The following is a 27,350-nucleotide window of genomic DNA, read 5'->3' on the forward strand; positions in this document are numbered from 1 at the left end:
AATAAATATATATATATATATATATATTTTAAAAAAAATAAAACTTTTGCAGAGGCAATTTTTAAATTTTTGTATTTTTTAATATTTATTTTTTATTTTTTAAAAACCTTTATTTATAAACTGCAACATGTACAAACAGCTGAGAAACAATAATCAAAATAAGTATGGTGCCAGTAAGCTGTTTTTTTTCAATACAATACTGGAAAGGATAGAAATGTAGTTTGTCTCTTTTATCCGATTATTAATCGATTAATTGAAGTAATATTTGACAGATTAATCGATTATCAAATTAATCGTTAGTTGCAGCCCTAATATATATATATATATATATATATATATATATATATATATATATATATATATATATATATATATATATATATATATATATATATATATATATATATATATATATATATATATATATGTGTGTGTGTGTGTGTGTGGGAAAAAATCACAAGACTATTTCATCTCTACAGGCCTGTTTCATGAGGGTTTCCTCAATCATCAGGAGATTTTAATGGAAGCATTCACATACCATGGTTTATATAGGGCACAGAGCGGGTGCGCTCTACCACGGTATCGAGCACTATTTTTTTTGGATAATCTAATTAAGACATATATATATATATATATATATATATATATATATATATATATATATATATATATATATATATATATATATATATATATATATATATATATATATATATATATATATTCATGTTCTCATTCATTATTTTTCGTACTACAAGGAGCACTTAAAATCCTTTCATTTTCATTTTTTAGACTTCATGGAATTGAAGTCTAAAAGTCCATGTGCAGTCTGCAGTGTTGCAGCTACTTCTACATCACCAATCCTCGCCTCCATGTGAAGTCCGCACCCCTCCGAGTAATATACTTCCGCTGTTGTGACCTCCGTTCACATCCATCACGTCAAAGAAACATACATTCTCACTGACTACTAATGAATGCTCTAAAATACTCTTGTCCCCATACCAACATTTTGGTAGCGGTACAGACCGGTACTTTTTCGAGGCGGTATAGTACGGAATATGATTCATTAGTAAGTAACATCCTCCAATTATTGCCCGTTTCCAGTTCACACCTCTTTGTGCATTTTATTCCAATGCCGAGCTGGTGTTTCAACCTGGAGAATAAAACTTCCCGTCTTCTCTCTCCAGATGCATCCTTTGGGTTTATGTAACAACAACGACGAGGAGGACCTCTACGAGTACGGCTGGGTCGGAGTGGTCAAGCTGGAGCAGCCCGAGCTGGACCCCAATTGTCTGACGGTGCTGGGAAAGGTAAGCACAACGGGAGAATGACCGCACGCCTCAGACAACATGCATGTATTTCAAGGATGTCACTTGAAGGATCTTTGACCAGCTTCTTTTGTTTTGTTTGCCATTGGGAGCAAGTTGCTGAGTCAGCATCAACTCCAACGAGGAGTTTGTGGTAAACAACCGTGCAACGCACAAGACTTGCACATTTTAAAGTGCGTGCAGAGGTAGATGAAGCTGCTGGATGCTGAGCAGCTAATGTTGTGGCTGTAGGCAACCCCCTGACATCCAGATTCATTAAGCTGTTGTTTTTTGTAGCTGTATCGTGAGTTGAAGCGTGTTAGGATTCTCCCTTTTAGGAAGGCGGACTCCACCCAGATGATTTTCTTCTAAGTTTTCTTCTAGTTTTCACTGAGGGCCACACGGCAGTTATGGCTGCCATCAGAGGGCCACTTGTGAAAGCGAATAGTGTATGAAATTGCCTCTGGATTTCATTATTAATTATATCAATTGGATATTTGATGGGCTTTTTTGTTGTTTGTCTAATAGAGAGCCAAATACTAGAGTCCGTGAACATTGCTCCAAAGTCAGGATTTTTTGTTGATTTAATGTGCATACTTAAGTAAACATTGCAAAGGCAGCAATATATGATGAAACAAGACGGCAGCTAAAGAAGGGCTTCCCTATTCATCCCCGAAAAAAGGGATTGTCTAATAGAGAGCCAAATACTAGAGTCCGTGAACATTGCTCCAAAGTCAGGATTTTTTGTTGATTTAATGTGCATACTTAAGTAAACATTGCAAAGGCAGCAATATATGATGAAACAAGACGGCAGCTAAAGAAGGGCTTCCCTATTCATCCCCGAAAAAAGGGATTGTCTAATAGAGAGCCAAATACTAGAGTCCGTGAACATTGCTCCAAAGTCAGGATTTTTTGTTGATTTAATGTGCATACGTAAGTAAACATTGCAAAGGCAGCAATATATGATGAAACAAGACGGCAGCTAAAGAAGGGCTTCCCTATTCATCCCCGAAAAAAGGGATTGTCTAATAGAGAGCCAAATACTAGAGTCCGTGAACATTGCTCCAAAGTCAGGATTTTTTGTTGATTTAATGTGCATACTTAAGTAAACATCGCAAAGGCAGCAATATATGATGAAACAAGATGGCAGCTAAAGAAGGACTTCCCTATTCATCCCCGAAAAAAGGGATTGTCTAATAGAGAGCCAAATACTAGAGTCCGTGAACATTGCTCCAAAGTCAGGATTTTTTGTTGATTTAATGTGCATACTTAAGTAAACATTGCAAAGGCAGCAATATATGATACAACAAGACGGCAGCTAAAGAAGGGCTTCCCTATTCATCCCCGAAAAAAGGGATTGTCTAATAGAGAGCCAAATACTAGAGTCCGTGAACATTGCTCCAAAGTCAGGATTTTTTGTTGATTTAATGTGCATACTTAAGTAAACATTGCAAAGGCAGCAATATATGATGAAACAAGACGGCAGCTAAAGAAGGGCTTCCCTATTCATCCCCGAAAAAAGGGATTGTCTAATAGAGAGCCAAATACTAGAGTCTGTGAACATTGCTCCAAAGTCAGGATTTTTTGTTGATTTAATGTGCATACTTAAGTAAACATTGCAAAGGCAGCAATATATGATGAAACAAGATGGCAGCTAAAGAAGGACTTCCCTATTCATCCCCGAAAAAAGGGATTGTCTAATAGAGAGCCAAATACTAGAGTCCGTGAACATTGCTCCAAAGTCAGGATTTTTTGTTGATTTAATGTGCATACGTAAGTAAACATTGCAAAGGCAGCAATATATGATACAACAAGACGGCAGCTAAAGAAGGACTTCCCTATTCATCCCCGAAAAAAGGGATTGTCTAATAGAGACCCAAATACTAGAGTCTGTGAACATTGCTCCAAAGTCAGGATTTTTTTTGTTGATTTAATGTGCATACTTAAGTAAACATTGCAAAGGCAGCAATATATGATACAACAAGACGGCAGCTAAAGAAGGGCTTCCCTATTCATCCCCGAAAAAAGGGATTGTCTAATAGAGAGCCAAATACTAGAGTCCGTGAACATTGCTCCAAAGTCAGGATTTTTTGTTGATTTAATGTGCATACTTAAGTAAACATTGCAAAGGCAGCAATATATGATGAAACAAGACGGCAGCTAAAGAAGGGCTTCCCTATTCATCCCCGAAAAAAGGGATTGTCTAATAGAGAGCCAAATACTAGAGTCCGTGAACATTGCTCCAAAGTCAAGATTTTTTGTTGATTTAATGTGCATACTTAAGTAAACATTGCAAAGGCAGCAATATATGATAAAACAAGACGGCAGCTAAAGAAGGGCTTCCCTATTCATCCCCGAAAAAAGGGATTGTCTAATAGAGAGCCAAATACTAGAGTCCGTGAACATTGCTCCAAAGTCAGGATTTTTTGTTGATTTAATGTGCATACTTAAGTAAACATTGCAAAGGCAGCAACATATGATGAAACAAGACGGCAGCTAAAGAAGGGCTTCCCTATTCATCCCCGAAAAAAGGGATTGTCTAATAGAGAGCCAAATACTAGAGTCCGTGAACATTGCTCCAAAGTCAGGATTTTTTGTTGATTTAATGTGCATACGTAAGTAAACATTGCAAAGGCAGCAATATATGATACAACAAGACGGCAGCTAAAGAAGGGCTTCCCTATTCATCCCCGAAAAAAGGGATTGTCTAATAGAGAGCCAAATACTAGAGTCCGTGAACATTGCTCCAAAGTCAGGATTTTTTGTTGATTTAATGTGCATACGTAAGTAAACATTGCAAAGGCAGCAATACATGATGAAACAAGACGGCAGCTAAAGAAGGGCTTCCCTATTCATCCCCGAAAAAAGGGATTGTCTAATAGAGAGCCAAATACTAGAGTCCGTGAACATTGCTCCAAAGTCAGGATTTTTTGTTGATTTAATGTGCATACTTAAGTAAACATTGCAAAGGCAGCAATATATGATGAAACAAGACGGCAGCTAAAGAAGGGCTTCCCTATTCATCCCCGAAAAAAGGGATTGTCTAATAGAGAGCCAAATACTAGAGTCCGTGAACATTGCTCCAAAGTCAGGATTTTTTGTTGATTTAATGTGCATACTTAAGTAAACATTGCAAAGGCAGCAACATATGATGAAACAAGACGGCAGCTAAAGAAGGGCTTCCCTATTCATCCCCGAAAAAAGGGATTGTCTAATAGAGAGCCAAATACTAGAGTCCGTGAACATTGCTCCAAAGTCAGGATTTTTTGTTGATTTAATGTGCATACGTAAGTAAACATTGCAAAGGCAGCAATATATGATACAACAAGACGGCAGCTAAAGAAGGGCTTCCCTATTCATCCCCGAAAAAAGGGATTGTCTAATAGAGAGCCAAATACTAGAGTCCGTGAACATTGCTCCAAAGTCAGGATTTTTTGTTGATTTAATGTGCATACGTAAGTAAACATTGCAAAGGCAGCAATATATGATGAAACAAGACGGCAGCTAAAGAAGGGCTTCCCTATTCATCCCCGAAAAAAGGGATTGTCTAATAGAGAGCCAAATACTAGAGTCCGTGAACATTGCTCCAAAGTCAGGATTTTTTGTTGATTTAATGTGCATACTTAAGTAAACATTGCAAAGGCAGCAATATATGATAAAACAAGACGGCAGCTAAAGAAGGGCTTCCCTATTCATCCCCGAAAAAAGGGATTGTCTAATAGAGAGCCAAATACTAGAGTCCGTGAACATTGCTCCAAAGTCAGGATTTTTTGTTGATTTAATGTGCATACGTAAGTAAACATTGCAAAGGCAGCAATATATGATGAAACAAGACGGCAGCTAAAGAAGGGCTTCCCTATTCATCCCCGAAAAAAGGGATTGTCTAATAGAGAGCCAAATACTAGAGTCCGTGAACATTGCTCCAAAGTCAGGATTTTTTGTTGATTTAATGTGCATACTTAAGTAAACATGGCAAAGGCAGCAATATATGATACAACAAGACGGCAGCTAAAGAAGGGCTTCCCTATTCATCCCCGAAAAAAGGGATTGTCTAATAGAGAGCCAAATACTAGAGTCCGTGAACATTGCTCCAAAGTCAGGATTTTTTGTTGATTTAATGTGCATACTTAAGTAAACATTGCAAAGGCAGCAATATATGATGAAACAAGACGGCAGCTAAAGAAGGGCTTCCCTATTCATCCCCGAAAAAAGGGATTGTCTAATAGAGAGCCAAATACTAGAGTCCGTGAACATTGCTCCAAAGTCAGGATTTTTTGTTGATTTAATGTGCATACTTAAGTAAACATTGCAAAGGCAGCAATATATGATGAAACAAGACGGCAGCTAAAGAAGGGCTTCCCTATTCATCCCCGAAAAAAGGGATTGTCTAATAGAGAGCCAAATACTAGAGTCCGTGAACATTGCTCCAAAGTCAGGATTTTTTGTTGATTTAATGTGCATACTTAAGTAAACATTGCAAAGGCAGCAATATATGATGCAACAAGACGGCAGCTAAAGAAGGGCTTCCCTATTCATCCCCGAAAAAAGGGATTGTCTAATAGAGAGCCAAATACTAGAGTCCGTGAACATTGCTCCAAAGTCAGGATTTTTTGTTGATTTAATGTGCATACTTAAGTAAACATTGCAAAGGCAGCAATATATGATGAAACAAGACGGCAGCTAAAGAAGGGCTTCCCTATTCATCCCCGAAAAAAGGGATTGTCTAATAGAGAGCCAAATACTAGAGTCCGTGAACATTGCTCCAAAGTCAGGATTTTTTGTTGATTTAATGTGCATACTTAAGTAAACATCGCAAAGGCAGCAATATATGATGAAACAAGACGGCAGCTAAAGAAGGGCTTCCCTATTCATCCCCGAAAAAAGGGATTGTCTAATAGAGAGCCAAATACTAGAGTCCGTGAACATTGCTCCAAAGTCAGGATTTTTTGTTGATTTAATGTGCATACTTAAGTAAACATTGCAAAGGCAGCAATATATGATGAAACAAGACGGCAGCTAAAGAAGGGCTTCCCTATTCATCCCCGAAAAAAGGGATTGTCTAATAGAGAGCCAAATACTAGAGTCCGTGAACATTGCTCCAAAGTCAGGATTTTTTGTTGATTTAATGTGCATACGTAAGTAAACATTGCAAAGGCAGCAATATATGATGAAACAAGACGGCAGCTAAAGAAGGGCTTCCCTATTCATCCCCGAAAAAAGGGATTGTCTAATAGAGAGCCAAATACTAGAGTCCGTGAACATTGCTCCAAAGTCAGGATTTTTTGTTGATTTAATGTGCATACTTAAGTAAACATTGCAAAGGCAGCAATATATGATGAAACAAGACGGCAGCTAAAGAAGGACTTCCCTATTCATCCCCGAAAAAAGGGATTGTCTAATAGAGAGCCAAATACTAGAGTCCGTGAACATTGCTCCAAAGTCAGGATTTTTTGTTGATTTAATGTGCATACTTAAGTAAACATTGCAAAGGCAGCAATATATGATGAAACAAGATGGCAGCTAAAGAAGGGCTTCCCTATTCATCCCCGAAAAAAGGGATTGTCTAATAGACAGCCAAATACTAGAGTCCGTGAACATTGCTCCAAAGTCAGGATTTTTTGTTGATTTAATGTGCATACTTAAGTAAACATCGCAAAGGCAGCAATATATGATGAAACAAGACGGCAGCTAAAGAAGGGCTTCCCTATTCATCCCCGAAAAAAGGGATTGTCTAATAGAGAGCCAAATACTAGAGTCCGTGAACATTGCTCCAAAGTCAGGATTTTTTGTTGATTTAATGTGCATACTTAAGTAAACATTGCAAAGGCAGCAATATATGATGAAACAAGACGGCAGCTAAAGAAGGGCTTCCCTATTCATCCCCGAAAAAAGGGATTGTCTAATAGAGAGCCAAATACTAGAGTCCGTGAACATTGCTCCAAAGTCAGGATTTTTTGTTGATTTAATGTGCATACGTAAGTAAACATTGCAAAGGCAGCAATATATGATGAAACAAGACGGCAGCTAAAGAAGGGCTTCCCTATTCATCCCCGAAAAAAGGGATTGTCTAATAGAGAGCCAAATACTAGAGTCCGTGAACATTGCTCCAAAGTCAGGATTTTTTGTTGATTTAATGTGCATACTTAAGTAAACATTGCAAAGGCAGCAATATATGATGAAACAAGACGGCAGCTAAAGAAGGACTTCCCTATTCATCCCCGAAAAAAGGGATTGTCTAATAGAGAGCCAAATACTAGAGTCCGTGAACATTGCTCCAAAGTCAGGATTTTTTGTTGATTTAATGTGCATACTTAAGTAAACATTGCAAAGGCAGCAATATATGATGAAACAAGATGGCAGCTAAAGAAGGGCTTCCCTATTCATCCCCGAAAAAAGGGATTGTCTAATAGACAGCCAAATACTAGAGTCCGTGAACATTGCTCCAAAGTCAGGATTTTTTGTTGATTTAATGTGCATACTTAAGTAAACATTGCAAAGGCAGCAATATATGATAAAACAAGACGGCAGCTAAAGAAGGGCTTCCCTATTCATCCCCGAAAAAAGGGATTGTCTAATAGAGAGCCAAATACTAGAGTCCGTGAACATTGCTCCAAAGTCAGGATTTTTTAATCAGCGACCAAAAGTTGTGAACTTTATCGTCGATGTTCTCTACTAAATCCTTTCAGCAAAAATATGGCAATATCGCGAAATGATCAAGTATGACACATAGAATGGATCTGCTATCCCCGTTTAAGTAAAAAAATGTCCATTTCAGTAGGCCTTTGATGTTTAATGTAAGACAAGAGTCACGTAGCCATCTCGCCACCTTCTCCGTGCCTGGACACAGTCGGCCTGGTCACTGCCAGGCCAGACAGAGCAGTGCCAGTCACCACCATGCTCCCGCCCCCCCGCTGCTACTAGTACTACCACTTGCCCCGCACAAAACCGGGGCCACGTTGCCACCAACAGAGCTGGAATCTTGTCTGGTCAATTTGGGTTCAATTCAATTACTAAATTCTTCCACAAAAAAACAAAACGTAATTGGAGGGGGGGGGGGGGGTGTTTACTCTAAGCCGTGTGTAAAAATAAAAGGTGTCTGGGAACACAAAGCCCCCCCAGCTGTGCTTATAGGAGCTGCTCGCCACATAGCAGCGGGCATTTCCCCCCTCTATTTAAAGTCCCCTTTTCTTTTAAGTTGGGTGCTGCGTCTGGTCGGATACCAGAGGATGACATAGGCCGCATAGGCAAATGCTAAGGGCGCCGTCCATCAGGGGGCGCCACGCCAGTGCCACAAATGTTGGAGGAAAAAAAAAAAAAAAAAAGTTGGTACTATTATTTCTAAATACATAAAATAATCCCACGTTAATTAAAATGCAAAGTAAAGCCTATTTAATAGAAATATTATTTGTTACAACATTACGCCCCCCCTCCTCCCCCGGCACGGTGCGCCCCCTCCCTTCCCGTATCATGACTCTTTTTGGACGTCACCACATCAAAAAAATCAACACAAGATGTCAAAACGGCCAAAACTGTCAGGTGCCCAGGGAAGAAAAAAGAGAAAAGAGGAGGAGAAACGAGAAAAACACAGAGGTAGCAGGGAGGTAACGTTAGCCTACATGAAATTATTTGTCTGTTACAGAATGTGATAGTAACCTGGCTTTTTAGCATTAAGCTAATGTTACATGATTCGGCAATTGCTAATCAATAAATAGCTAGTTCTGTTTTAAGGTCGGGTTAATATTGTGGAGGGGGCTAAATAATAATGTAACGTTAGGTAATTACAGTACTCCCTGGTGTACAGTAATTTGTAAGTCATTCTAGTTAATGCAATATTAAAAAGCACAAATAGAGAACTCTATAGGATCCCCTTTTTTTGTAATATAGTTGTTAAAGTCATACTGGTTTGATATCTTGTTTTGTGCAGTGCCTTATTTATATTGTATTTTTAATTTATTTTATGCAACTTGTTGACACGTTTTATTTTGTGGTTATGTATGTAAAAAATATTGTATTTCATATATTCATTTTTTATTTTTTGTATTCATTTATTTATCCATATTTTTTTAATCTTGTTAACTATTCTGATTGTTAATTTGCTTCCTTTAAGTAAAAAAAAAAGGTCAAAGACAAAGCTATTCGGTTTCTTGTGAGTATATACACTTCACTGCCGATGTGGGGGGGGGGCGCCACCTAAAATCTTGCCTAGGGCGCCAGATTGGTTAGGACCGGGCCTGCCCCTACCTTCCTACGCCGTCATCACGGTTGGGTACGTACCTCAGTGGCGAGGTCGCGGTTACAGGTGGAGCGTGACATTGGGGGAACAAACCCCCGAGACGCAAAATAAAGGGACATCAGTCAAAGATGCCACGATTACATAATATACTGGAGAGCAGGCCTGGGCAATTATTTTCACTCGGGGGGGGGGCAAATTTAGAGAAAAATAAAATAAAATAAAAATTAAAATTAAAAAAAAATTTTTTTTAACTTGGGACTTCCTGTGGGCCGGATTTTGGATGCTGGGGGGCCGGATCCGGCCCGCGGGCCGTAGTTTGGGGAATAAGTGTACGTTATATGAGGCATAAATAACCAACTGAGAGATTTTTTTAATCTTTCCTTTTTAATCCATTTTCTACCGCTTGTTACTCTTGGTGTCTCCTAGCCGCTCAGGCAAATCAAATTGTTTAAAAATGAATTTTCCCATTTTTGATTGATTGAGACTTTTATTAGTAGGTTGCACAGTGAAGTACATATTCCGTACAATTGACCACTAAATGGTAACACCCCAATAAGTTTTTCAACTTGTTTAAGTCGGGGTCCACTTAAATTGATTCATGATACAGATATATACTATCAGATATACTATCATCATAATACAGTCATCACACTAGATAATCACATTGAATTATTTACATTATTTACAATCAGGGGTGTGGAGGGGGGGGGGAGGATATGGACATCAAGTAGTGGACATAGAGAGAGAGAGAGAGAGCGAGAGAGAGAGAGAGAGAGAGAGAGAGAGAGAGAGAGAGAGAGAGAGAGAGAGAGAGAGATCAGAAGGCATAAGAAAAAGAAAAAGTATCTGCATTTGATTGTTTACATTTGATTATTAGCAATCCGGGGAGGGTGTTAGTTTAGGGTTGTAGCTGCCTGGAGGTGAACTTTTATTGCGGTTTTGAAGGAGGATAGAGATGCCCTTTCTTTTATACCTGTTGGGAGCGCATTCCACATTGATGTGGCATAGAAAGAGAATGAGTTAAGACCTTTGTTAGTTCGGAATCTGGGTTTAACGTGGTTAGTGGAGCACCCCCTGGTGTTGTGGTTATGGCGGTCATTTACGTTAAGGAAGTAGTTTGACATGTACTTCGGTATCAGGGAGGTGTAGCGGATTTTATAGACCAGGCTCAGTGCAAGTTGTTTAACTCTGTCCTCCACCTTGAGCCAGCCCACTTTAGAGAAGTGGGTAGGAGTGAGGTGGGATCTGGGGTGGAGGTCTAGAAGTAACCTGACTAGCTTGTCCTGGGATGTTTGGAGTTTAGATTTGAGGGTTTTGGAGGTGCTAGGGTACCAGGAGGTGCATGCGTAATGGAAAAAGGGTTTAATGAGAGTTCCCGCTAGAATCCTCAAGGTGCTTTTGTTGACCAGAGAGGAGATTCTGTAGAGAAATCTCGTTCGTTGGTTAACCTTTCTGATTACCTTGGTTGCCATTTTATCACAGGAAAGGTTAGCCTTTAGAATGGAACCTAGGTAGGTGACCTCATCTTTCCTGGTGATAACAATGTCACCCACTTTTATGGTGAAGTCATTGACTTTCTTAAGGTTGATGTGGGACCCAAACAGGATGGATTCCGTTTTACCCAAGTGTATGGATAGCTTGTTGTCAGCCATCTATAACGTGACAATGTTAAATGTTGATGAACATCAATGTTAATTGATGTTAAATGACAAAATGGATTATAAAGACAATGTGTATATATATATATATATATATATATATATATATATATATATATATATATATATATATATATATATATATATATATATACACTACCGTTCAAAAGTTTGGTGTCCCATTGAAATGTCCTTATTTTTGAAGGAAAAGCACTGTACTTTTCAATGAAGATAACTTTAAACTAGTCTTAACTTGAAAGAAATACACTCTATACATTGCTAATGTGGTAAATGACTATTCTAGCTGCAAATGTCTGCTTTTTGGTGCAATATCTACATAGGTGTATAGAGGCCCATTTCCAGCAACTATCACTCCAGTGTTCTAATGGTACAATGTGTTTGCTCATTGGCTCAGAAGGCTAATTGATGATTAGAAAACCCTTGTGCAATCATGTTCACACATCTGAAAACACTTTAGCTCGTTACAGAAGCTACAAAACTGACCTTCCTTTGAGCAGATTGAGGGGGGGTAGTAAAAAAAAAAAGTTTTTTTATTTTTTTTATTTTTTGTCATAAAGAAATACAATCATGTGTGCTTACGGACTGTATCCCTTCAGACTGTATTGGTTTATATTGATATATAATGTATATATTGTGTTTTTTATGTTGATTTAATTAAAAAAAACAACAACAACAACAAAAAAAATGTATTTTTAATTTTTTTTAATTTCTTGTGCGGCCGCGGTCCACGGACCAGTACCGGGCCGCGGCCCGGTGGTTGGGGACCACTGTTGTAGGGGATCTTTTGCCAAGCATTTTTGCAGCACTGTCCTTTTTTTTTGTCATAAAGAAATACAATCATGTGTGCTTACGGACTGTATCCCTGCAGACTGTATTGATTTATATTGATATATAATGTATATATTGTGTTTTTTATGTTGATTTAATTTTAAAAAAAAAAAAAAAAATTTTTTTTTTTTTTTTTACATTTCTTGTGCGGCCGGTCCACGGACCGGTACCGGGCCGTGGACCGGTGGTTGGGGACCACTGTTGTAGGGGATCTTTTGCCAAGCAATTTTGCAGCACTGTCCTTAAAAAAATACAGTGGCATGCTCCTGAAATAAAGGATCTTTGATGGGATTTTTTGTTGTACGTCCAACATAGAGGATCTTTGATAAGCATTCTTGCAGCAAGTTGTCTAAAAACAGCAGTGCGCGCCTGTCATATAGAGCAGTGGTCCCCAACCACCGCGGACCGATTGGTACCGGGCCGCACAAGAATTTAAAAAAAAAAAAATAAATAAAAAAAAATTTTTTTTTATGAAATCAACATAAAAAACACAATATATGCATTCTATATCAATATAGATCAATACAGTCTGCAGGGATACAGTCCGTAAGCAGACATGATTGTATTCATTTATGTAAAAAAACAACAACAATTTTTAAATTTATTTTTAATTAATTTTTTTAAATACACCGGACCGGTCCGGTGCGTTGACCGGTCCGCAGCTACAAAAAGGTTGGGGACCACTGATATAGAGGATCTTTGACAAGCATTTTTGCAAAAGATACTGAAAAAACAACTGAGCGCTTCTGTTATTTAGAGGATCTTTGATAAGAAGTTTTGCTGCAAGTCTCTAAAAAAACAGCAGAGTGTTGCTTCCTGTCGTATAGAAGATCTGTGACTAATGTTAACAAAGGTCTTCCACAGAAAAATGTCATTTTTGTGGGGTTTTAGTGCTTCTCCATTGTTGCGTCACATCTTGGTGGAGTTAAACGACATTGTTGGCCCTCAATTGCACCTTTTTTATGTGGCAGGTCTGAAGTGTGTATTCACCAGTGTTGTGGAATGTCACACACACGTAAAGACAGTTGGCTTGGTTTGGTAAGAGGGCGACTATTCAAGAACTTTGCCGGGTTGGCCCACTTCTGTTATGTGTGTGTGTGTGTGTGTGTGTGTGTGTGTGTGTGTGTGTTCCTGCCCTTCGTGAGACATCAACAAGGAAAAGTACCGTCCATATGAGGACCGGTGAACAAGTTAGGACCAAAATCATGGTCCCAATACGGAAATTCATTGCATCTAATAGAGAGCCAAATACTAGAGTCTGTGAACATTGCTCCAAAGTCAGGATTTTTTTGTTGATTTAATGTGCGTACTTAAGTAAACATTGCAAAGGCAGCAACATATGATAAAACAAGACGGCAGCTAAAGAAGGACTTCCCTATTCATCCCCGAAAAAAGGGATTGTCTAATAGAGAGCCAAATACTAGAGTCCGTGAACATTGCTCCAAAGTCAGGATTTTTTGTTGATTTAATGTGCATACTTAAGTAAACATTGCAAAGGCAGCAATATATGATGAAACAAGACGGCAGCTAAAGAAGGGCTTCCCTATTCATCCCCGAAAAAAGGGATTGTCTAATAGAGAGCCAAATACTAGAGTCCGTGAACATTGCTCCAAAGTCAGGATTTTTTGTTGATTTAATGTGCATACTTAAGTAAACATTGCAAAGGCAGCAATATATGATGAAACAAGACGGCAGCTAAAGAAGGACTTCCCTATTCATCCCCGAAAAAAGGGATTGTCTAATAGAGAGCCAAATACTAGAGTCCGTGAACATTGCTCCAAAGTCAGGATTTTTTTGTTGATTTAATGTGCGTACAAAAGTAAACATTGCAAAGGCAGCAACATATGATAAAACAAGACGGCAGCTAAAGAAGGACTTCCCTATTCATCCCCGAAAAAACACGGCAGATGAACGGCTGATTTTACGACTTCCGGTGCTGACGTAAGACAACCCGCGTCCCGTGTGTGACCATAGGATGAACAAATACACTGCGCTACTAAGACTATAGTGGCCATTAACAGTTAGCTTCTACAGCTGGGTAAATAATGAAGATTAAAAACCAATTACAAACAAAATGTTACGGCTCAGACTCCTGCTCCGTTTCCTCTCCGCTGCGGGCGCACGGCTGCAGAAGATCTGCAATCAGCGCACCTGCCTGGGATGAACGAGCTGCCTTCATAAGCTCGCACAACCTGCCATGCCGGGCCGGAATATAACCTTCTGTCCGCGTACATACCCTCCGTCGCCTGGAAAGTGAGCTGTGCGTCTCACTTTTCCCCGGATCTCCCTCTGGACTCTGACTGCCTCCCTCGATCCTTGACTTCCCCCGCTTTGGACTCGGACCTGTAGACTTCTCTCTCCCCCGGACTTCCTCGTCTCTCGTTCAACACTTGGTAACACACACTTCAGCTAACTACACACATAGCCTCACACACACACACACACACACACACACACACACACACACACACACACACACACACACACACACACACACACACACACACACACACACACACACACACACACACACACACACACACACACACTCTTGGGTTTTGACACACTCCATTTCCTTAGACAGACAGACAGACAGCAACGTTATTTTGTCTATTCTTAACATGTACAAGACACATAAGAACTGAAATTACATTTTGGGCACAGTCCCGCTAAGAGCAGACATACGTTACAGGGGGACAAGACGGGACCGCCAACGGATCAGCCACTTACAGCGCTCCTTAAAAAGGTGGGAAAAAGGTGACCTTGGGAAAGGGGGAAGAGTAAAAAAAATATCAGTCTGAGGCTGGACCCTCAGGAGTGGTCCAGACTGAGTCCGAGGAAAAAAAACTCACATAGCATGTTACACATAAACATGGTACATGTAATCACAACAACTCGCAACAGAGGAGGGGGGAGTTGGGGTCCTGGAGGCCGGCTGCCGCTATAAAGCGCTACTCAGCCCCCACAACCCCGGAGGAATTAAGCAGTTGTGAAGGCGTTGATTTGGGGAGGGGCGTGTGCGTGCATGTATGCCCAATTAACTTGGGTGAGATGTTGAAATGTCTTTGTGGACTGAGGCCGATCTCAAAAGTTCGACCCAGGTGCTTTTTGAAAAAAAGGAAGGTCAAGTTGATTATTATATAAATGATAAATGGGTTATACTTGTATAGCGCTTTTCTACCTTCAAGGTACTCAAAGCGCTTTGACAGTATTTCCACATTTACCCATTCACACACACATTCACACACTGATGGCGGGAGCTGCCATGCAAGGCGCTACCAGCACCCATCAGGAGCAAGGGTGAAGTGTCTTGGATGGTAGAAGGTGGGGATTGAACCCCAGTAAACAACAACCCTCCGATTGCTGGCACGACCACTCTACCAACTTCGCCACGCCGCCCCCATATATATATATATGGTCTATAAATAGAATAAATTTTAGAGCTACATAACCCCCTGGTGTCTGTTGCCGTCACCTCCCTTAGTCAAATATAACAGTATATTCCGGCCCGGCATGGCAGGTTGTGCGAGCTTATGAAGGCGTGGCGAAGTTGGTAGAGTGGCCGTGCCAGCAATCGGAGGGTTGCTGGTTACTGGGGTTCAATCCCCACCTTCTACCATCCTAGTCACGCCCGTTGTTTCCTTTGAGTACCTTGAAGGTAGAAAAGCGCTATACAAGTATAACCCATTATTATAACCCTCCGATTGCTGGCACGGCCACTCTACCAACTTCGCCACGCCTCCCCCATATATTTATATATATATATGGTCTATAAATAGAATAAATCTTAGAGCAACATCACCCCCTGGTGTCTGTTGCCGTCACCTCCCTTAGTCAAACATATACAGTATATTCCGGCCCGGCATGGCAGGTTGTGCGAGCTTATGAAGGCAGCTCGTTCAACCCAGGCAGGTGCGCTGATTGCAGATCTTGGGGCGGCATGGCGTAGTGGGTAGAGCGCCCGTGTCAGAAACCTGAGGGTTGCAGGTTCGCTCCCCGCCTCTTACCATGCCGTTGTGTCCTTGGGCAGGACACTTCACCCTTGCCCCCGGCGCCGCTCACACCGGTGAATGAATGTTGAATGAACGATAGGTGGTGGTCGGAGGGGCCGTAGGCGCAAATTGGCAGCCACGCTTCCGTCAGTCTACGCCAGGGCAGCTGTGGCTACGAAAGTAGCTTACCACCACCAGGTGTGAATGAAAGATGGGTTTTTAACATGTAAAGCGACTTTGGGTACTTAGAAAAGCGCTATATAAATCCCAGTTATTATTATTATTATTATTATTATATTCCGGCCCGGCATGGCAGGTTGTGCGAGCTTATGAAGGCAGCTCGTTCAACCCAGGCAGGTGCGCTGATTGCAGATCTTCTGCATTTTTATATATCTGGAAAGGGTGGTCCTAAAGAGGGAGAAATTTTTCTCAGGTCTCAAGAAGGTCAAAAATACAAAAGTGTGTGTGTGTGTGTGTGTGTGTGTGTGTGTGTGTGTGTGTGTGTGTGTGTGTGTGTGTGTGTGTGTGTGTGTGTGTGTGTGTGTGTGTGTGTGTGTGTGTGCACTGCCCTTCACAAGCGACATCAGTTCCACCTTCAACGGCCGCCACAGACAACATTTCATAGCGGCACAGCTCGAGTGGGCGGGCCCAGGCCACTACAAAGGAGCTTGAAAATAAGCGTGGAGAAGAGTTGAGGAAAAAGATCCTCATGACATCTCCTCCCAGAAATAAACGCCAGCCCGCTTTCAAGTTCTTGCCAGAGGCACACGACCATAAAATGCGTGTCCTGTGTGGGAAGATTCCTAAAAGCAGCGTTGCCGTGGAACAATGTGTGCGGGCGAAGGAGCCGCTCTCTTCCCGCTATTTCACCAAACATCAAACTCTACTTGAACGCAACTTGCTTCGTTTTGGCGGAGAAACCCTTTTTTTAGTTCAAAAATAAATAAATACCACAAATACATCTTGACCCGTTTTGGTCTGCACCTCATTTGATAATGTCTGGTAGATAATGTATAGTACAGTATCTGACAACATTTCGTGTATTTAAGCGTGCACTTAGTTATACTTTAGAGTAGTCAGTGTACAGCGTGTACAGCAGAATAGATTGAACAGCCACTGGAAATGAGTCAACACACAGCCAAATAACTGGCATTGAAAATTCAATCCCTACTAGGGATGCTTGTAGGGCTACACCAGGGGTCACCAACGCGGTGCCCGCGGGCACCAGGTCGCCCGTAAGGACCAGATGAGTAGCCCGCTGGCCTGTTCTAAAAATAGCTCAAATAGCAGCACTTACCAGTGAGCTGCCTCTTTTTTTTAAATTGTATTTATTTACTAGCAAGCTGGTCTCGCTTTGCTCGACATTTTTAATTCTAAGAGAGACAAAACTCAAATAGAATTTGAAAATCCAAGAAAATATTTTAAAAACTTGGTGTTCACTTGTTTAAATAAATTCTTTTTTTTTTTTTACTTTGCTTCTTATAACTTTCAGAAAGACAATTTTAGAGAAAAAATACAACCTTAAAAATGATTTTTAGGATTTTTAAACACATATACCTTTTTACCTTTTAAATTCCTTCCTCTTCATTCCTGACAATTTAAATCAATGTTCAAGTACATTCCTTTTTTTTATTGTAAAGTGTTGAAGATAGTTGTTTTTTTTTAACTTTCAATGCTTAAATCTTTAGATCACTTTCGGATCTATCTGTAGATTTTATATATATATATATATACATATATATTTGTATTATTTTTTTATTATTTTTTATAAATTTTTCTTTCTTTTTTTTGCTGGTTCAATGCTTTTTTGTAAAAAACCAAAAACTTTTTTGCTCAATTTCCCCCTAAAAATATGCCAAAGTAGAATATTTGATGTGAAGTAATTGGAGCCTCAAATCGGTCAATACATTGTTTGAGCAATGACAGTAAAAAAAAAAAATCCCACTAAAATTCTTGGGGACCCAAACAGGCCCCACTTATAAGTGTTAAAAATAAATTATTTTTTTACTTTCAATGCTTAAATTTTTAGATCACCTTCGGATCTATCTGTAGATTTTATATATATATATATATATATATATATATATATATATATATATATATATATATATATATATATATATATATATATATATATATATATATATATATATATATATATAGTTTTTTTTAAATTTATTTATTTATTAAATACATTTTTCTTTCTTTCTTTTGTTGGTTTAATGCTTTTTTGTAAAAAAAAAAAAAAAAACTTTTTTTGCTAAATTTCCCCCTAAAAATATGTCATAGTAGAATAACTAATTTCCTATGGTAAACACACAAATATACAATACCTCCACATAAAATATATTAAAGTGGGATATTGGATGTGAAGTAATTGTATCCTTGAATGTGTCAATAATTCATAACAACAATGACTTTCACAATATTATGTCAGACCCACTCCACATGCATTGCTTTCGGTCTCCCCTAGAGGGAGGTTGGGGGGGTTACCCACATTTGTGGTCCTCTCCAAGGTTTCTCATAGTCATTCACCGACGTCCCACTGGGTTGTGAGTTTTTCCTTGCCCGTATGTGGGCTCTGTACCGAGGATGTCGTTGTGGCTTGTGCAGCCCTTTGAGACACTTGTGATTTAGGGCTATATAAATAAACATTGATTGATTGATAAAGAATAATAAATACATTTTAATTTAATTCTTCATTTTAGCTTCTGTTTTTTCGACAAAGAATATTTGTGAAATATTTCTTCAAACTTATTATGATTAAAATTCAAAAAAAATATTCTGGCAAATCTAGAAAATCTGTAAAAATCAAATTTAAATCTTATTTCAAAGTCTTTTGAATTTCTTTTAAAATTTTTGTTCCGGAAAATCTAGAAGAAATAATGATTTGTCTTTGTTAGAAATATAGCTTGGTCCAATTTGTTATATATTGTAACAAAGTGCAGATTGGATTTTAACCTATTTAAAACATGTCATCAAAATTCTAAAATTAATCTTAATCAGGAAAAATGACTAATGATGTTCCATAAATTATTTTTTTAAGTTTTTCTCTTCTTTTTTTCGGTTGAATTTTAAAGAGTCGAAATTGAAGATAATCTATGTTTCAAAATTTAATTGTCATTTTTTTCGTGTTTTCTCCTCTTTTAAACCGTTCAATTAAGTGTAAATGTCATTAATTATTAATAATAACATAGAGTTAAAGGTAAATGGAGCAAATTGGCTATTTCTGGCAATTTATTGAAGTGTGTATCAAACTGGTAGCCCTTCGCATTAATCACTACCCAAGAAGTAGCTCTTGCTTTCAAAAAGGTTGCTGACCCTTGGGCTATATCATCCCATCCCATGATATGTTTTTTCCTGACCTAACGTATATTCCGCTCTACCCCAGTATTGAGCACTGTTTAACGGATAGACTACAGAAACCTCGACTATATATATATATATATATATATATATATATATATATATATATATATATATATATATATATATATATATATATATATATATATATATATATATACACAAAACCAAAAGCAGGGATTTCACCATCTACGCGCCGTAATATCATCAAAAGGTTCAGAGAAATCACTGCGCGTAAGCGATGATATTGCGGACTTTCGATCCCTCTCTATCAACAAGCGACATCAGTGTGTAAAGGATATCACCACATGGGCTCAGGAACACTTCAGAAAACCACTGTCAGTAACCACAGTTGGTCGCTACATCTGTAAGTGCAAGTTAAAACTCTACTATGCAAAGCGTAAGCCATTTATCAACAACACCCGGCAACGCCGCCGGCTTCGCTGGGCCCGAAAATCTAAGATGGACTGATGCAAAGTGGGAAAGTGTTCTGACGAGTCCACATTTCCAATTGGTTTTGGAAACTGAGGACGTCGTGTCCTCCGGACCAAAGAGGAAAAGAACCATCCGGACTGTTCTAGGCGCAAAGTGTAAAAGGCAGCATGTGTGATGGTATGGGGGTGTATTAGTGCCCAAGACATGGGTAACTTACACACCTGTGAAGGCGCCATTAATGCTGAAAGGTACATACAGCTTTTGGAGCAACATATGTTGCCATCCAAGCGACGTTACCATGGACGCCCCTGCTTATTTCAGCGAGACAATGCCAGGCCACGTGTTACAACAGCGTGGCTTCGTAGTAAAAGAGTGCGGGTACTAGACTGGCCTGCCTGTAGTCCAGACATTGAAAATGTGTGGCGCGTTATGAAGCCTAAAATAGCACAACGACTTAAGCTGTACATCAAGCAAGAATGGGAAAGAATTCCACCTGAGAAGCTTCAAAAATGTGTCTCCTCAGTTCCCAAACCTTTACCGGGTGTTGTTAAAAGGAAAGGCCATGTAACACAGTGGTGAACATGCCCCTGTGATAACTTTTTTAGTGTGAACATGAAATATCTTGTCTTTGCAGTCTATTATATTCTCTTTTTGTTTACCATTTACACAACGTGACAACTTCACTGCTTTTGTATATTTAGACAATCACGGTTGTGCGATTGTGACAAGCTGCACACTGGCTACTCTAAAGTATATTCTGGCATGCGAAAGCTGTGCTCTCCAGTTGACTCTGCGGGCCACCGGATCAAAGAGCCGCCGCCTCTGAGTGCTAAGTAGCTCGGGATGGGGTCTGGCATGTCAGGTAGAGTCCAAAGAAGAAAGAGAAACTATGGAATGCTGCTGGAATGAAGGAGGAGAAGCCATCCTGCGAGGACGTCTGAAGGAGCGAAGACGTCAGCAGACAGACCAGACCGCCTTGGAGCCTGTGGCAAACTCATGTGCTGCACACTCAGGTGTGTGTTAGAGGTGGTCTGGAGGCCACGGCGGTGCCAGTGGAGTGTCATTCCCGCCGAGCTTCAAGGTCCAATGCGACTGGCCCGGCTTTGACCTTGTTCCCGAGACGCCTCCTACTGCGCTTGTTTTGCTCGCCACGCCGTGCAGGCGGCGCTGTCTGCTGGGTGGGCGTTGTCGTGCGCTGGCTCCTCTGCTGTTTGTCGGCGTGGAGAAGGCGGGCTGGAAAGCTGGCGGGTCGCCTCGTTTTGACGCCGAATGACTCGCTGCGTCTCGCCGTCTTCTCTCTCGCTGTCTTCTCTCTCGCTGTCTTCTCTCTCGCCGTCTTCTCTCTCGCTGTCTTCTCTCTCGCCGTCTTCTCTCTCGCTGTCTTCTCTCTCGCGCTCCATTCTTGGACGCTTGTTCCTTGCATCGCTGCAAAGAGTCGGACGATAAAGACGCATTTAGTGCTGCTTCATCATCCATCCCTCAGCCGGTGTTTACATCAGGGCTGTCGAGCGTAAGGCCCGCGGGCCTGATCCGGTTTCATCCGGCCCGCGGGATGAGTTTGCCAAGTATAAAAATGAGCCGAAATTTTGGAATGAAAGAAACTGCTGTTCTAAATGTGTCCACTAGATGTCGCAATAGCAATTCTTTGACGATTATGCTACATATGATGTTAGTGCATCAGTGGAGGAAAATGATCAAACTACATAAATAACATCCTGTCATTACATTTTGATATCATTTTTTTTATCTTGATCCATTGAAAATGAACACCAATGAGTTGGCAACTAGGGACCATTTAGTGTTGCCAATCAACCTATCCCCAGGTGCATGTCTTTGGAGGTGGGAGGGGCCTATCCCCAGGTGCATGTCTTTGGAGGTGGGAGGGGCCTATCCCCAGGTGCATGTCTTTGGAGGTGGGAGGGGCCTATCCCCAGGTGCATGTCTTTGGAGGTGGGAGGGGCCTATCCCCAGGTTCATGTCTTTGGAGGTGAGAGGGGCCTATCCCCAGGTGCATGTCTTTGGAGGTGGGAGGGGCCTATCCCCAGGTGCATGTCTTTGGAGGTGGGAGGGGCCTATCCCCAGGTGCATGTCTTTGGAGGTGGGAGGAAGCCGGAGTACCCGGAGGGAACCCACGCAGTCACGGGGAGAACATGCAAACTCCACACAGAAAGATCCCGAGCCCGGGATTGAACTCAGGACGACTCAGGACCTTCGTATTGTGAGGCACATGCACTAACCCCTGTGCCACCGTGCTGCCCTTGTAAGTGTCAAAAAGTCGGATTTTTTTTTGTCAAAAAGTTTGGATTTTTTTCTCAGTGTCAAAAAGTCGGAAATGTTTTTGTCAAAAAATCGGGATTTTTTCTAAGTGTCAAAAAGTCAGATGTTTTTTGGTCAAAAAGTCTGGATTTTTTCCAAGTGTCAAAAAATCTGGCTTTTTTCTGTGTAAAAAAAATTAGGATTTTTTTCCATGTGTCAAAAAGTCTGGATTTTTGTCAGGTGTCAAAAAGTCTGGATTTTTTCTAAGTGTCAACAAGCCGGACATTTTTTTGTCAAAACGTTGGGATATTTTTTAAGTGTCAAAAAGCCATACATTTTGTTGTCAAAAAGTCTGGATTTTTTCCTGTCAAAAAATTTTGATTTTTTTCTGTCAAAAATGTTTGATTTTTTCTAGTGTCAAAAAGTCTGGATTTTTGTCAGGTGTCAAAAAGTCTGGATTTTTGTCAGGTGTCAAAAAGTCTGGATTTTTGTCAGGTGTCAAAAAGTCTGGATTTTTGTCAGGTGTCAAAAAGTCAGGATTTTTGTCAGGTGTCAAAAAGTCTGGATTTTTTCTAAGTGTCAAAAAGTCGGACATTTTTTGGCCAAAAAGTCTGGATTTTTTCTAAGTGTCAAAAAATCTGGATTTTTTTCCTGTCAAAAAATTTTGATTTTTTTCTAAGTGTCAAAAAGTCTGGATTTTTGTCAGGTGTCAAAAAATCTGGATTTTTTCTAAGTGTCAAAAAGTCGGACATTTTTTGGTCAAAAAATCGGGATTTTTCCCTGTCAAAAAATTTTGATTTTTTTCTGTCAAAAATGTTTGATTTTTTCTAGTGTCAAAAAGTCTGGATTTTTGTCAGGTGTCAAAAAGTCTGGATTTTTGTTAGGTGTCAAAAAGTCTGGATTTTTGTCAGGTGTCAAAAAGTCTGGATTTTTGTCAGGTGTCAAAAAGTCTGGATTATTGTCAGGTGTCAAAAAGTCTGGATTTTTTCTAAGTGTCAAAAAGTCGGACATTTTTTGGCCAAAAAGTCTGGATTTTTTCTAAGTGTCAAAAAATCGGGATTTTTTCCTGTCAAAAAATTTTGATTTTTTTTCTAAGTGTCAAAAAGTCTGGATTTTTGTCAGGTGTCAAAAAGTCTGGATTTTTTCTAAGTGTCAAAAAGCCTGACATTTTTATGTCGAAAAGTTGGGATATTTTCTAAGTGTCAAAAAAATCGGGAATTTTTCTAAATGTCAAAAAGTCGGACATTTTTTGGGTCAAAAAGTCTGGATTTTTTCCAAGTGTCAAAAAATCTGGATTTTTTTCTGTGTCAAAAAATTTGAATTTTTTCTAAGTGTCAAAAAGTCTGGATTTTTGTCAGGTGTCAAAAAGTCTGGATTTTTTGTAAGTGTCAAAAAGCCGGACATTTTTTTGTCATAAAGTTGGAATATTTTCTAAGTGTCAAAAAAATCGGGAATTTTTCTAAATGTCAAAAGTCTGACATTTTTTGGTCAAAAAGTCTGGATTTTTTCTAAGTGTCAAAAAATCTGGATTTTTTTCTGTGTCAAAATTTTTTAATTTTTTCCAAGTGTCAAAAAGTCTGGATTTGTGTTAGGTGTCAAAAAGTCTGGATTTTTTCTAAGTGTCAAAAAGCCGGACATTTTTTTGTCAAAAAGTTGGGATATTTTCTAAGTGTCAAAAAAATCTGGATTTTTTCTAAGTGTCAAAAAGTCAGACATTTTTTGGTCAAAAAGTCTGGATTTTTTCTAAATGTCAAAAAATCTCGATTTTTTTTCTGTGTCAAAAAATTTGGATTTTTTTCTAAGTGTCAAAAAGTCTGGATTTTTTCTAAGTGTCAAAAAGCCGGACATTTTTTTGTCAAAAAGTCGGGATATTTTCTAAGTGTCCAAAAAATCAGGATTTTTTCCAAGTGTCAAAAAATATGGATTTTTTCTGTGTCAAAAAGTTGGGATTTTTTTTAAGTTTCAAAAAGTCGGACATTTTTTGGTCAAAAAGTCTGTATTTTTTCTAAGTGTCAAAAAATCAGGATTTTTTTCTGTCAAAATTTTTTGATTTTTTCTAAGTGTCAAAAAGTCTGGATTTTTGTCAGGTGTCAAAAAGTCTGGATTTTTTCCAAGTGTCAAAAAGTCGGGATATTTTCTAAGTGTCAAAAAAATCTGGATTTTTTCTAAGTGTCAAAAAGTCGGACATTTTTTGGTCAAAAAGTCTGTATTTTTTCTAAGTGTCAAAAAATCAGGATTTTTTTCTGTCAAAATTTTTTGATTTTTTCTAAGTGTCAAAAAGTCTGGATTTTTGTCAGGTGTCAAAAAGTCTGGATTTTTTCCAAGTGTCAAAAAGTCGGGATATTTTCTAAGTGTCAAAAAAATCTGGATTTTTTCTAAGTGTCAAAAAGTCGGACATTTTTTGGTCAAAAAGTCTGGATTTTTTCTAAGTGTCAAAAAGCCGGACATTTTTTTGTCAAAAAGTTGGTATATTTTCTGAGTGTCAAAAAAATCTGGATTTTTTCTAAGTGTCAAAAAGTCGGACATTTTTTGGTCAAAAAGTCTGGATTTTCAGGTAGTTGCACTTCCTGTCCCTCGCTTAACGTGTAGCGCCTCAGCTCCGCACCGAATGTTCTATGTCTGTTATGCCCCGAGAAGTGAGCATGGAGACTTCGGCCCAGATCTCTCCTCTGGAGTGCAACGATGCGAACGCTTCACATGCCCTAAACGCTGTGTTTGGGGCACCCCGGGGTGCGGCGAGGGCGAGGAATTGATAAAGAGGAGCATCAGCAGCAGGAGGTGAGGCGCTTACCAAGCCCCGCGCTCTCCGGGCGTCTCTTTTCAAGTCGGCGCGCTCCTCAAATTGCCGATTATTATCTTCCCGGTGGGGTGTCTGCCTTTTCAAACCTCGGGCCTGAGAAAAAAAAAAAGCCCCCCCCCCCCTTCAATCAGGCGCTCCGCCGCGTTTCCACGGGGGCCGAGAGGATCCCACTGCGCCCGTTTCCATGGTCACTGGGAAGCTTCTTGTGTCATGCGGCTCCAAGTGAGCCGGCCCCGGTGCCGAATTACCCGCCTTTCAATGGGGGGCCAGATGAGCATTATTAGCCCGGAGCGGAGCGTCGTGAACGTGGGGGCCTTCCGACTTATTTTGCAGCGCCGTTTTGTTTCCACGCGAGTCGGACGGCGCTTTAATCTCAAAAGCCGAGCCGTGGAAAAAGTGGATCTCTGCAAAGACCGGCCCAGACGTCCGCCGCGGTCCCGCCAAAGCCTCGTCCTTCGCTCCCTTCATCTCCGCCTAAGCCCGCTGCTTTGTCGGGGAATGCGCATGAGGATCCTCGTGGCCCGCGCCCCGTGCCCCCCCCCGCTGGGTCGGGCCTGGCATGGGATCTAGAAGGGCCCCCGCGCTGCTAATCTGAGGCCTCTCCTATCTAAGAGATGCTTCCAGCGCTGCAGGATTAGCGGGGGCGTGAATGGCATCCTGCTCTTGTGCTGCTTTTATGCTCGGCCAGCCAGCTTGTGTTTGCCCGGCAACATGTGATGGGGGGGAGGAGGGGGAGGAGGAGGAGATGCTGTGCGGGTCGATGGAGGAAGCACAGAGAACCAAGGCCAGTTGGCTTGCGGTGCCAGAACATTAGGCACACCTGCACAGCTCCAGTCCAAGAACTGTATCAAAACTGTAAGAATATGTTGATATCGTGCTTCTTTTAAAGGGGAACTGCACTTTTTTCTGTAATTTTCACAATCATGTTGACGGATGGATTTATTTTTAGAATGCATTCCAACTCCTAAATAAAAGACTTCTATTCCGCCCACAAAAAATCCAAATGAATATCAATCAATCAATCAAAGTTGATTTATATAGCCCTAAATCACGAGTGTCTCAAAGGGCTGCACAAGCCACAACAGATCCCACATCAGGGCAAGGAAAAACTCAACCCAATGGGATACAATGAGAAACTTTGGAGGGGACGACAAATGTGTGGACTCCCTCCTGGGCAATGGATGTTGAGTGGATCTAGTTAGTAGTGAGAGAGTCCAGTCCATAGTGGATCTAACATAATAGTGTGAGAGTCCAGTCCATAGTGGATCTGACATAATAGTGTGAGAGTCCAGTCCATAGTGGATCTAACATAATAGTGTGAGAGTCCAGTCCATAGTGGATCTAACATAATAGTGTGAGAGTCCAGTCCATAGTGGATCTAGCATAATAGTGTGAGAGTCCAGTCCATAGTGGATCTAACAAAATAGTGAGAGTCCAGTCCATAGTGGATCTAACATAATAGTGAGAGAGTCCAGTCCATAGTGGATCTAACATAATAGTGTGAGAGTCCAGTCCATAGTGGATCTAACATAATAGTGTGAGAGTCCAGTCCATAGTGGATCTAACATAATAGTGAGAGTCCAGTCCATAGTGGATCTAACATAATAGTCTGAGAGTCCAGTCCATAGTGGATCTAACATAATAGTGAGAGTCCAGTCCATAGTGGATCTAACATAATAGTGAGAGTCCAGTCCATAGTGGATCTAACATAATAGTGAGAGTCCAGTCCATAGTGGATCTAACATAATAGTGAGAGTCCAGTCCATAGTGGAGCTAACATAATAGTGAGAGTCCAGTCCATAGTGGATCTAACATAATAGTGTGAGAGTCCAGTCCATAGTGGATCTAACATAATAGTGAGAGTCCAGTCCATAGTGGATCTAACATAATAGTGAGAGTCCAGTCCATAGTGGATCTAACATAATAGTGAGAGTCCAGTCCATAGTGGATCTAACATAATAGTAAGAGAGTCCAGTCCATAGTGGATCTAACATAATAGTGAGAGTCCAGTCCATAGTAGATCTAACATAATAGTGTGAAAGTCCAGTCCATAGTGGATCTAACATAATAGTGTGAGAGTCCAGTCCATAGTGGATCTAACATAATAGTGAGAGTCCAGTCCATAGTGGATCTAACATAATAGTGTGAGAGTCCAGTCCATAGTGGATCTAACATAATAGTGTGAAAGTCCAGTCCATAGTGGATCTAACATAATAGTGTGAGAGTCCAGTCCATAGTGGATCTAACATAATAGTGTGAGAGTCCAGTCCATAGTGGATCTAACATAATAGTGAGAGTCCAGTCCATAGTGGATCTAACATAATAGTGTGAGAGTCCAGTCCATAGTTGATCTAACATAACAGTGAGAGTCCAGTCCATAGGGGATCTAACATAATAGTGAGAGTCCAGTCCATAGTGGATCTAACATAATAGTGAGAGTCCAGTCCATAGTGG

General features: G+C 40.1%; 1 protein-coding gene across 2 annotated transcripts in view; it reads left to right on the plus strand.

Moving 5' to 3' along the window:
- Positions 1–27,350, plus strand: part of znrf3 (zinc and ring finger 3) — a 162,875-nt gene that overhangs the window by 80,741 nt on the left and 54,784 nt on the right. For both annotated transcript variants that reach the window (XM_062024430.1, XM_062024431.1), the window contains exon 2: positions 1,188–1,310. In XM_062024430.1, the coding sequence (XP_061880414.1) occupies positions 1,188–1,310 (123 nt within the window). The remainder of the gene's footprint in view (positions 1–1,187; positions 1,311–27,350) is intronic.

Source organism: Entelurus aequoreus, linkage group LG17 (assembly GCF_033978785.1).
Source record: "Entelurus aequoreus isolate RoL-2023_Sb linkage group LG17, RoL_Eaeq_v1.1, whole genome shotgun sequence".
Classification (NCBI taxonomy): domain Eukaryota; kingdom Metazoa; phylum Chordata; class Actinopteri; order Syngnathiformes; family Syngnathidae; genus Entelurus; species Entelurus aequoreus.